The 13,204-nt window shown below is 40.0% G+C and overlaps 1 protein-coding gene across 1 annotated transcript in view; it reads left to right on the forward strand.

Annotated features, from left to right (window-relative positions):
• The window catches only part of GOLM1 (golgi membrane protein 1), a 429,996-nt gene extending 424,981 nt beyond the window's left edge, over nucleotides 1–5,015 (forward strand). The window contains exon 10 of the mRNA XM_053702432.1: nucleotides 1,063–5,015. Coding sequence (XP_053558407.1) covers nucleotides 1,063–1,139 — 77 coding nt within the window. The 3' untranslated portion in view covers nucleotides 1,140–5,015. The remainder of the gene's footprint in view (nucleotides 1–1,062) is intronic.
• The last annotated feature ends 8,189 nt before the right edge of the window (nucleotides 5,016–13,204 follow it).

A 13,204-nucleotide genomic window follows, 5' to 3' on the forward strand; every position in this document is an offset into this window, starting at 1 on the left:
CTACCTGGTCCTCCTTACATACCTTTTCAAAATTTTACAAATTTGACGTTTTTCCTTTGGCGGAAGCAGTTTTTGGGAGAAAGATTTTACAGGCTGTGGTGTTCTTAGATTAGGGTCCGCCTTCTTTGACCTCCCGTTTTTTCATTCAGTGTCCTCTAGAGAGCTTGGGTATTTGTTCCCACAAGTAATGAATGAAACCGTGGACTCTCCTCCCCTTTAGATGGAAAATATAAATTATGCTTACCTGATAATTTCATTTCTATTGTGGGGAGGGGAGTCCACGGCTCCCGCCCGTTGCTCCGGTGGGCGAACCTAAAATTAATATTATCCTTCTGGCACCATTTATACCCTGATATTTCTCCTACTGTTCCTGGTTCCCTCGGCAGAATGACTGGGGGATGAGGGAAGTGGGGGAGGTATTTAAGCCTCCTCCTGGTGGCCAGTTTCTTAATTCCCACAAGTAATGAATAAAGCCGTGGACTCTCCTCCCCACAATAGAAATGAAATTATCAGGTAAGCATAATTTATATTTTATTACAATTTAAACCTCTAAATGTCTAAGCCACTACAGACAGCCTCTTATCACATGCTTTTTTATTTGCTTTTCACAAGGCTAGTGCATGTGGGCCATATAGATAACATTGTGCTCTCTACCGTAGAGTTGTGGCTGACACTGCACTAATTGGCTAAAATGCAAGTCAATGGATAAATAAATAAATAGTGATCAGGGGGCTGTCAAAAGAGGCTTAGATACAAGGTTATTACAGAGGTTAAACGTATATTAATATAACCATATTAGCTGTGCAAAACTGGGTAATAAAGGGATTATTATTAAACAATAACAATTTTGGAGTTGACTGTCCCTTTAAAGCATACTATTATGCACAGGCTAAATAGTTTGTTTTCTGAAAATAACTCCAACACATATTATGGATAGGTTTGTTCTCAAAACATTTTCTGTTAGTGTTAAAGAAAGGATTGTGTGTGTGGATTTCTACTTCACATGGTTTATTATTTCAGCCATCATATTGAGTAAATACATTGTATGTTTTCTTGTTCTAGATGACGTAAACTTAGAAAATAAGCAACCGTTCAAGCAGCAAGTAGAGGACAATAATAATTCACTTCTTAAAAAATGAGGCAATGAACTTTCCCAATTTGTTCTGGAAACAAATCACCTGGCTTCACAGGAGGATGCCTTAGAAACACGCAAAATCCACTAAACTAAAGATTTAATGCAACAAGGAAGATGAAACTTGAAGATCGTTCTTTATCCTCTTTTCTTTCAAACTCTAAAGCCTTATCACTAATTTGCCCAATCGACACCAGATGTGCTTTTTAAGCTGCAGAAACCGATCACAGCATTAAGTGCGATCCACCATCTAGCAAAATGTATTTCCTGTATGTGAACCAGTGTTGTGCACTCTACAGCCTAGCACAGGGGTCAAGTTCATTTAATAAATAAGCCTCTGCCAGTTTAAGCATAGTGTACAGGGGAGATCAGACATGTAGTTAGTAGTGTTGGTTTCACTTGCAGGAAGATTAACTGTGATTATTCTCACCTCTTTCCTCCCATTAACACCTGATCCTTGTATTACTGGTATTTCCCTAAGCAGGTTCGAAATTCATTGCCTTCAAGTCTAAAAGCAAACTTCCCTATTGTAATTTTCCTTTAGGTTTCTCATGTGATATGTAATTGGGATATATATATATTATCACAATGCAGAAGCACTCAGTCAGATGCAATGGGTCTCTTCTTGCTTGGGTGCCTAGACTAAATAAAGACACACATGTTAGCTTTTAATCAAACAAGGGTGACACAGCCAATTAGTCATTTTCCTAGACACGAAGATGGACTACACTTTTAAAAAGTGTACATATCCCATGCCACTGGCAAAACTCATGTGCTCATCAACTGTAGGCCAGTGAGTGCTGACCATTCTGTTTGTTGTATTTTATGTGATTTTTCTTATTAGGCTTTGCACCTAGACTTGTGTAGGATTAACTGCCTGAGTCACTGGATGTAAACCGCAGCGCAGGTTAGCACCCAGAGCTGTGCGTTTTGCCATTGGAATGAGATGTGTACCCACTGCAGTTTGAGAGTGTAGTCGATCTCTGTTTCATTACCAAGTGCAGGCAGTTTTTTTCTTTACACTATATTTTCCTATGCAACAAATGTTTTCACAACTGTTCAAAGAATCCAGCATTTTAATCATTTGTTTAAAATGTCAACTTTAAAGTGCCTATAAATATCACTAGCTAAAAAAATACTATTGCAGGAGGTAAATCTTTTAGTAGTGTGCACTGTCTGAAACCAAATGAACTATCAGACCCGTTTTATATGAACTTAATGTTATCCGGTTTTGTACAATGACAAATTATTTTTATAACTTGTGATATTTTACTTTATGGCGCATTAAACTCAAGATCTGTTGTAGCTGTGCCAAGCCTTTCTTCTTTATGTTCCCTGTAGATAGATCAAGCAGTCTTCCTTTTTAGCAGCATGTGGAGTAAATGGGATTGGTCGGCTTTTTTTTTTTCTTCTTCAATATTCTCTTTTTAGTTGTATTTTTTTGTTGTTGTTTTGTTTTGTTTTTTTTTTGGGGGGGGGGTGTTCTCCTGCAATAATATGACGTTATTTTTAATTAAAAAAAAGTTGCATTACTTTACTTTTATATGAATGTGCTGTTGATAAAGTTCATTATATCATTTTCTTATCTTTAAAGGGACAGTATACACTCATTTTCATATAACTGCATGTAATAGACACTATTATAAAGAATAAGATGCACAGATACTGATATAAAAATCCAGTATAAAACTGTTTAAAAACTTACTTAGAAGCTGTCAGTTTGGCTCTGTTGAAAAGGTAGCTGGAAAGCCCACAGCAAATGGGAAATAAGACCCCCCTTCTTTTGCATATGAAAAGACCCTGGAGCAAGCTGGAGAAGGTAGCTGACGGTATTCACATAAAACTTTGGGGCTTGGTTAGGAGTCTGAAAATCAGAGCAGTGTTATTTAAAAATAAGCAAAACTATACATTTATTTTTTAAAAAACCTTTATGGGCTATATAAATAGATCATCTAAAAAACATTTATGCAAAGAAAAAATGAGTGTATAATGTCCCTTCAAGACCATACTTAAGTGATATTCATACATTCACATACTTTAAAGTGGAACACATATGCTTAAATGTAATAGAGTCGGCCTCTTATATGCACAAATTACATTTTAAAACATAAGGAACATTTCCTCTTCATGTTAGGCATTTTCTTCTGTAGGGTGTATTAAAGGGACATTAAACACTAAATACATTTTATACGCATAGTATTGAGGTTATTCCCCACCTCCCTCTAGTCATAGTTGCTGCAATGTTGAAATCTATTTTTTACCACATTCCAATGCTGACCTCTTTACACATGTGCAGCAAATCTCCAGATACCTACAGTGTAACCTAACTTCCATCATGGCAGCACCCATGAGTAAAGGGAGGTGCATGAAATGTAGTTAGCATTTAGTGCCCCTTTAAGAGTTTTTCTCAGTTCTAGTATAGGAGAAACACATAGCAGGACAGATTTCTGCACTTTATATTTGGAAAAACTCCTTGTATTGATAGCCATGTCCTTATACTCCAATCATTTACTACAGCAACTTAATAGCAGGAGCTGCTACATTTAAGAAGCTCTTTTATTAATCCTGTAGAAAGAGGCAACTACACTACACAGTTCTGCACAAATGTGTGACACCTACTTACACTGAGCAGCATCCTGAAAAAAAGAAAAAGCTGTCATCCAACTATGAAATGGCTCAGATTGTGAGCTTGACTTTTTGTTTTAATTACAGGGATATTTTACCCAAATACTGAATAACTTGAAAATGATGCAGCATAGCTGCAAAAAGCTGAATATAAAATATCACATAAACCTCTCTATGTCAAAAAAAAGATGTTTTACTGCAAAATTTTCTCCGTAGCCACATCCCATTATATAGGAACTTTAAGTATCCAATCAGTATGCTTGTCCCGGGACAAGAGAGCATGTATCTGGCATATGCAGGCATAGTCACTTTATTTCCCTCATCAGTTTAGTTTTACTACAAAACATTTCACGATTATGTTTAAATCCCAGGAGATCACAACAAAGCAGAGTGTGACTTTAGCACGGATGATGCTGATTGGCTGATTACCATGCAAATGACAGTAAAATACACACTTCCTTTTTTTACATAGTCATTTTTAGTCATCTTTTTACAACTATGTTGCATCATTTTCACGTGATTTAACATTTAGGTAATGTCCCTTTAAGCACAACCCCACATCACCACAGTTTTGTTTACTGCTGCTTCCATTTTCTGAATTTTAAAGTAAAGAAGTTTTAATGCTTTCCAGCTAATGAGAGTGAACCCTTTTCTGTCCAAGATTTTATTCAGATCTTTTTGAATCATGTCATATATATTTCCATTAGGCATTTTGTCCAAAAGCTGTAATCATTCTAAGAAATAAAATGCAAATTTATTGGTGCCTTAAAATATGACAACTGATTTAAATTAGTTATGTGTTTAATGAGTAGCGCTGTAAAAACTTAGATTCAGAACTAAACAAATTAATTTAATGTTAATTTATTAGATATAGATTGAAAAGGAATTATATAGTTCATTTTCATTGAAATGTTACCTTTGTAAAATTAAAGCCACCTATAACTGCATTTTAAATTTAAATTGGTATTAAGTAATTTCATGTTTTAAATAAGGTTGGCATTAACATGATTAACTATAGTTACTGTAGAAAAGCTGTACATTTAAGCTTTGTAATTTATGACGTAAATGCTTATTTGTTTTGGATCAAATTATAATGCATACATTTAAAATGTGATTATTGTATATAAAGCATTATTTTTAATCATTTTGTATGTATTACATGTTTTAGAAAAGTGTAAAATTCAGTAAAATATCAGGTGGGTGTTTTGTTGTTGTTTTTTGAAAGTTCCTGGCATAATAAATGTGTTATTTAATAGTATATATGTTTCAGTGTGTATCAAAAATAATTTGTGTTATTTGCTTTAACATTATAATTTATTCATTAAAAATCATCAGAAAACAGACAAATATAGTATACACTGTTGGACTATATTTTTATTTAAACAACAATAATCAAGACCATTATGAACATAAGTAAATACATTGCCACAATTCTAGCCCCAAGAAGAACATAATATATGCAATGTCTATCGTGCCTGGAAAACTATATAGAAAGACAAGAAAATCTATAAAAAAAAAAAAACAACAACATACTGAAAATAATATGAACAGATGCTGAATCATATAGGGCCTTATTCTCTAAAGTGATCTGGTCTGGTGATATTATCTAAGAAGGCTTATTAGTACTGCAAGGGTTCTCAAACATTTTTAAAAAGGTAAATTTTCTTCTTAAAACGGAGAGAGTCCACAGCTGCATTAATTAGTTTTGTGAAATACACCGGTTTTCAGATCTCTTTTACCAGTGTTTCTCTCCTCTTTTTTGAGGATTGCTGTTTTTTTCGCTTCCCCTTGCCTTTTGGATGGGGGGGGGATTGTTATGCAAACTCTTCCCATCAACCGATAGGAGTTTTAGGATGCTCGTTCATTCGCTAATTGCTTGAGCTGTAGGTTGTCTGTGGGTTGACTGGATCTTTAGAGTCTGTTATTTTCTCGTAATTAATGGAGTTCTGATCTCTTTTTGGGTCCTTTCTTTGTCTTTGGACTTTGTGGGTGTTATCTTAGAAGCCTTTTGGGGCCGAGTGGACAGCCACTGGGATACTTCATGAGAGATCAGAGTTCAAGAGTATGGGGGTATGGCATGCATCAACTTTTGTGCAAATATCATTTCCAGGTAACTTTGTGGTTGTTCCGCAAGGTTTTTGGTCTTGATCCGGCACCTGTTTTTGGGGGTCCGGTTATTTCAGAGTTTTTATTGAGGTAAAATTAGAGTACATATATGCATGTAGAGAAGGATCCCGTCAGTCCCAATGAGTTACAAGGGGGACTGGAGCAGTTTAATTACAAGTACAAAATGTAAGTAAAGACAGAGAATAATGAACATTGAACATCAAACGACTTTCTTAATACATAAACAATAAATCATTCGTAAGGGGCATGAGCCTCAAATACCTCATTTTACAGCTGGACTGTGTTCAAATGGGTTTAACGAAAATAAAATGGTTCTGTGCAGCAAGTCTATACCTAGCAAGTTTGCCTATAAGCTTAGCATGAACTATTTCAATTTAATATGTATTAGATACCTTGAAAGATATGGAGCATTACCCAATTTAGGGTCAGGTAGGAGCGTAGATAAGACCCAAATGGGTCTCACTGTGTTTAACTGCATACATGTCAATTACTGAGTTGCCAACAGGCAGGCGGAGAGCGAGGGATGGGGGAATCAGAAAAGAGGAAAGGAGCAGGTGAAGAGAGGGATATAAGGAAGAAGGGACGGAAGAGTAGGCTCCTCCAGTTAGGCCATTTTGCAGTACTGGGACGTGGTGGGCAAATCCCATGGTCCAGATCTATATGGGTCATCCAAGATCCTATGTCAAATATTGTCTATGGAGCCATAGATCCCAAATCCTCCAGTAGGAGTCCGGCCTGCTCAGGTGCCAGAAGAAACTACGCTCCATAGAGGCAAATGTCTCCAGGGTTTTCTTAATAGTAGTAATAGGGGGGGTTCCGGCTGTCTCCAAGATCTAGCAATTGAGACCTTGGTTGCCGCAAATATGAAAATGGCTAGTTGTTTCATAGATTTTGGAATTTTTGTGGGAAAGATATGAAAGAGAGCAGTTTTAGGTTCTTTCGGGTGTACTATTCCAGCAGATCCGCATAACTGGAACACCTCATCCCATAGTCTATCCAGCTTCGGGCACGACCACCAAATGTGGAGGTCATTTCCCACCTGTCCACAGTTTCTCCAACACAAAGGAGAATGAGTCAAGGACATTTGTGCTAATCTTAATGGAGTGTAGTGCCATCTAAGTGAAAATGTAACCTCTAATTCTACTGAGTTAGCGCAATGAAGTGTATTCTTAGTAAGTGAGAGAGCACTTGCCCAGGTCTTGTCAGAGATTGTACATTTTAGGTCTTGAGCCCAGGCCTTCAACTGCCAAACTTCCCCACACACTACATCCTACATGATTAGACTATAGTGTACAGAAAGGGAACGGGTCTGAGTCAAGCCCGACTGCCATCTCCCCTCCTAAATAGAGTGTTGCCTCAGAATTTGAGGTTGGGAAGCCCCAACTAATGAGAAACTTATGCAATCTGAGGCGTTCAAAATGAAACCAAGGTGGCAAGAGGTCGTGCCTATCCGGGAGCAGATCTGCCAGCTGTAGTGTATTCAGAAGGTATAGGTCAGAAACGTGGGAAAGATCCCACTTCCTCCATTGTGTAGCGTGAGCGTTCGGGAGACCACGCAACAGACCGAGGATAGAGTGGATTGGAGACGGGTGAGGAGCTATCTCGGAGTAATGTCTGATAGACTTCCAAATATCAAGGTTCTGTCTAATGATAGCATTTTGGATTTTTAAGTGTTTGACTTGGTAGTCTGGAAGCCAGGGTAGGTCCTCCAGGGAAATCTCTGGTGGAAGAGAGAACTGTTCCAGTTTTTTCCAACCTTGGGGGCTATCAGAAGAACCCCAATAAGAAATATGGGTGAGGCGAGCTGCCTCATAGTAAATGGAGAGGTTAGGGAGGGACACCCCTCCTAAATGGAAAGGTTTTTGTAGTGTTTTCTTAGAAACTCTAGGTTTCTTCCCCTGCCACACAAATCTCATGATTAGGGCATTGAGTCTCTTTGGGCAGGTTTAACGGTAGGCATCTAAAGTAGTATGCATCCCAGCCAGGAGACCTCCCGGAAGGTTCAAGAATTCAGTAAGCCTCTAACTTCCCGCAGGAGCTTATCATAGTTCCTCTCTCTTACTATGTTGATGTCAGGTCCCAGTTGAACACCCAGATGGGTAATGGTCTCAGACGCCCAATTGAATGGGTAGGATTCCCAAAGGATTTCCAACTCGAATTGGGGGATATGAATAGGTAAAAGCTCAGAGAGCCGAAGTGTGTGATAAGATCAAATAGTGCTGGAAGTGAACCCAAGGGATACGTTAGAAAGAGGGTAATATCGTCTGCGAATAATGCTATTTTTTCTCCCCTTCCCTTCCAAGATAACCAGGATGGCTTAATGGAACACCCCAAATTAGAGGCGACTGTCTAATGGCAATTGCTAAAGCAAATATTACGGGTGATAGTAGGCAGCCTTGTCTAGTCCCATTAGTGATGGGGAAAGACGAAGAACAAAAACCTAGTCCCTTAACTTTAGCGCACGGGGAGCAGTACAAGGCTTGGATGGCTTTAACAATTTCGCTAGGGAACCCAAACAGTAATAACACTTCCCACAGATATTCCCATCTGACCCTGTCGAATTTAAACCCCACCTGATCAAGGTTAAGCAGGCCAGGAGTAAGGAGGCGTAGCCTATTAGCCCATATTTTGGAATAGAGTTTCACATCGATATTTATGAGTGAAATGGGACAATAGCTGCCACACTGAGATGGATCTTTATTGGGTTTTGGTATGGTGAGTATCATGGCCTCTAATAACTCACTTCTAAAAGTACCGCCGTCTCTAGCTTCTGAAAAGGCCCTAAGCAGTAGTGGTGTAAGATCATTCCGAAAAGTTTTGTAAAACATGGCCGGAAAACCGTCTGCCCCTGGGGCTTTGCCATTTTGGAGCTGATTGATGACTCCCTTTAACTCTGTCGCGGTGAGGTGGGGCGTGAGCGAATCCACATTAGCCTCAATCAAAGTGGGGAGGCCTAAGTTTGCTAGGAAGCTTCTTATTTTGGTTCGGAGAAGGGGGTCTCCGGGTTCCTTGTTATGAAGGTTGTATAATTCCAAGTAATAGGACGAGAAGGCTTCACCTATATCCCTAGGGGAGGTGACTTGTCGGCCTCCTTTGTTTATAGAAAGGATACAAGAACTTGCGCACCTCTCTTGGAGTTTGCGCGCCAGGAGGGTAGAAGCTTTGTTCCCCTGGTAATAAAGGAGTTGTTTGGATTCAAAAGGCTTTACATAATCAATCTCTATCTCTTTAAGCTGACTACAGAGGGTTTCTACTTCTAGGGAGATCTCAGGGGTGGGGTTAGCTTTGTTGAGCTTTTCTTTATTTCGCAGTTTAGCGACCAGAAGGACCAATGGGGCACTCTTCCCTGAGAAAGGTCTGGAAACACTGAGATGGACTGGAATCTTTCAGGCATAGTTGGTTTATTAGCTAGCTCTCTCAATATCCTTTCTTTATGTGTGAAAAAGTGGACCTTAGCCAAGACATCTCTGGGTTTATCAGCAGATATGTTCCGGGTCTAGGTGTGTGATGGACCCTGTCTAGGAGAAAACTTGGGGTATCCATATCAGTTAGGAATTGAGTGCAGAATTCGCAAATAAACTTATCCAGCTCTGTTGGGGTAATCTCTTCAGAAACTCCTCTAAACCTTAGATTATTTCTTTTGGATCTGTCTTCAAGGTCAGAGAGTTTCAGTTCCAGATCTGAAATCTGGACTGCCAGATTTTGCAAATAAGACAAGAGATGCTCTTGATCAACAGCTAAGTCTTCTTGTTTCCTCTCCAATGCCTCTGTTCTTTTGCAATATCTCTACACAGTTCTGCTGCAGAGCCCTTAATAGCCTTGGTTAGAGAATTTTGGAGGTTATTCATCCGTTGGGAGAGGGTGTCTACTATGCTAGCTGCTATATTGTCCAGTGGAGGAGCTTCTCCAGAGGCCTTAAGAGAAGGGTCAGTTTCCAGATCCTCCATGGAGGTAGCCCCTTCAGGAGGCGAGTCGTATTTGTCTCTAGAGAGGTTTCTAAAATGATCTACCACAGTCCTTCTGGGAGGTCCTGTAGGCCTAGATGTTTTCTTATTACACTGGGACATATCAGGGTTTGGACAGCTTAGGCTGGGTTCACCCCTGCTTTGTTAGGATAGAATGATTCTCATCATATGTGGGTAGTTGAAACTGTTGGTCTCACTCCCCCGTGTGCCCATCAGTCCCACAAGGCCATTCCTTAGCACATCTTACGCTGGGAAGACAGTCTTAGTTTCCTGAATAGAGGATAGCCTCTCCCCCTGGGGAAAATGTCACCTTATGACGGTGTGGGGTAAGGAGCGTGGATATGACGTGGGAAATGGAGGAGGAGATGTATGGATCAGAACCAGGGGGCCCCTGCAGGATGTTCACAACCTTGCAGGAGTTTTAACTAGTATGAAGAAAATTTGGAGGTCTATTGGAGCACAGCTTCTCTCTATCTGACCTCTCTTGTATGCGTGTGACCTTTATTTAGTATTTTCCTTTTTATCAATTTTTATCTCAGACCCCTTGTCACAACCAACTGGTAATACTATAGGCTATGGAGCAGTGTTAGACTTGAGATAGTATGTCCCTTTAAATGTATGGAATGTTCCAAAAGTAATAGATAGCTTACAGGGTGCAAACAGTTCTAATACTAATGATACTTATATAGCCTCTGATGTGAGTAGGTGTGATATACTAGGAATATAAATACCTAAACAAGAGGCACTTGGAATAGGTAACAGCGATAAGGATGACAGTTGAAATGAAACCCACTGAATACTTTTTTGATGTTTAAGGAGTGTAATAGTCAGAACTCAAGTTAACTTGGAAAAGCCAGGAGAAAGTGGCCCAATATAACAACAGGATATTTATGAGGAAAGTACAAGTTGGTGCGTATGCACTTGCAGATGTACTCACAATAATCCAGAGTGGAACAGGCTAACGATGTTGTGTTGCTGCCACAGAGGGACTCGGTACGGAGAGGAAACAGTGCGTTACCTGCATGTAGCACAACAGCGTGAAGCAATGGCGGAGATGCGCTGAGTACAGCGAGGCGACTGACAAGGTAAGATGACATCAGCGAAACTCCGTTCTGCAGAGACCAAAGGAGCAGACAATACCTGCTTGTTGGGGGAACAGAAAAAGATAATATTTAGCAATGCTATAGAGCTGGAGACCGAGGTACATATGATACTTCAATAAACCAGCACTGGAGCAAGGAAGGAGGGGCTCTTTTATGAGCATGAGTTCTCAGTTCCCGGTTGTTAAGGTGGAATAGGGTAATTGGCATGAAGAAGGCTGTTAAGGAGGTATGAGACATGACATACTCCCCCCTAAAAGGAACCTCACGAGAGGTTTCAGGGAGCTGGACGATCTGGGTTCCAGCGATGGAAAAGTGAAACCAAAACGGTCAGCAGAGAGGTTGGATGCAGGTTCCCAGGAGTCCTTCGAGGAGTCATAACCTACCCATCATAGCAGATACTGGAGTACTCCAGAGCGGCGTCTAGAATGCGAAATAGCCTGAACCTCATATTGAGGGTTAGGATGGGGTGTCATTAATGGATGTACAGTTTCCGGAGCGTCAGAGTAGCAGAGTTTAATGATTGATATATGAAAGGTAGGATGTATAAGGTAATGTGAGGGTAGCTGTAGCGGCTGCGTGACAGTCATGGGATTACGAATCTAAGTGATAGGAAAAGGTCCTATGAAAAGTCTATTCAGTTTCCTACAGGTGTTCGGGATTCTGAGGTTCTTTGTAGCCAGCCAAACCTTTTGTCCAACCTTATACGAAGGATGGGGTCTGTGTCGAAGATCATAATACTTCTTATGGGAAGCCTGGGAGTTTTTTATGTTATCTTGAATGATCGTAAACGTTTGGTTAATGGTATTGACTAAATCATTCACTTGGGGACACGGAGAATCGAGGACCGAAAAAGGTTGGAAGCGTGGGTGAAATCCAGAGTTGATGTAGAACGGTGAAAAAACGGTGGAATTATTAGTGGTATTGTTGTAGGCAAACCCTGCGAGACTGAGATATTCGGCACAAGTATCTTGTTTGTGTGAGCAAAAGCAACGTGGGAATTGCTCTAACCATTGATTGGTCCTTTCACACTGCCCATTCGTTTGTGGGTGATAGGAAGTTGTTAGTAGTTGATGCATATGTAGAGCCTTGCAGAGTGCTTTCCAGAACTTTCAAGTGAACTGGCTGCCCCTGTCACTAAGTACATTAGTTGGTAATCCATGGAGATGTATTATTTCTTTGATAAAGAGATCAGCGGTTGTTTGAGCGGTCCGGAGAGACCTCAAAGGCACGAAGTGGGCCATCTTGGGGAATATGTCTACCATTACGATGATTGCTGAGTTACCAGAAGATCTAGGAAGGTCCACTATGAAATCCATGGAAACTGTTCTCCATGGGCGTTCTGGTATTGGTAGGGGTTGTAGTAATCCTAGAGGTTTTTGGTGTGAGGGTTTGGTGGTTGCACATGTATCACAAGAGCTGGCATAATGTTCGACAGCAGTTCTCATAGCCGGCCACCAGAAGATTCTTTGTAGTAGGTCATAAGTTTTATGGATTCCTAAATGTCCAGCGAGGGGTGAATCATAAGTGGCGTATAAGACCCTTTTTCGTAGGCTGGGTGGCACGTACAGTTTGTGTCCATATCTGTAGATCCCATGTGAATCCTGAGTAAGGAGGTCTATTGGTAGAGTGGTATCTTGCTGCTGAGTCGATTTTATTTCTTTTTGATAATCCGATAGGAGGGCAATTATATTAGATTTTGGTATAACTGTAGTAGGTTGTGGCGTAGAGGGGGGTCTGTGATCCTTTCTTGATAGGGCGTCTACCTTTCCATTTTTGTTGCCAGGCCGGTAAGTGATAACATAATTGAACCTGGGAAAGTACAAATGCCAACACAATTGTCTGCTGGATAACGTATGACTAGAATGGAGATATTGTAAGTTTTTGTGATCAGTGTAAATGGTGATTGGGTGTTCAGCTCCTTCTAGTAAATGTCTCCACTGGTCAAAGGAACACTTAATGGCAAGAAGTTCCTTTTCGCCTACTGGGTAGTTTAATTCTGGAGGAGTAAGAAGTGTAGAAAAGTAGTAAAAGTAAAAGAGACAGGGAGACGCGATGGCAAAATCAGATGTGTCTACTTCAAGCACTAGATAATTTGAAGTATCAGGAATTTGTAAGACCGGGGATGTGGCAAAACAGGACTTGAGTTGGTCAAATTCTTTTTTACAAGTGTTATTCCAAATATATGTGGATGCATTTTTTGTTAATTCAGTAAGAGGTTTTGAGATGGCTGCAAAGTTGTGAATAAAGCGTCT

Source organism: Bombina bombina, chromosome 2 (genome assembly GCF_027579735.1).
Source record: "Bombina bombina isolate aBomBom1 chromosome 2, aBomBom1.pri, whole genome shotgun sequence".
Taxonomy (NCBI): domain Eukaryota; kingdom Metazoa; phylum Chordata; class Amphibia; order Anura; family Bombinatoridae; genus Bombina; species Bombina bombina.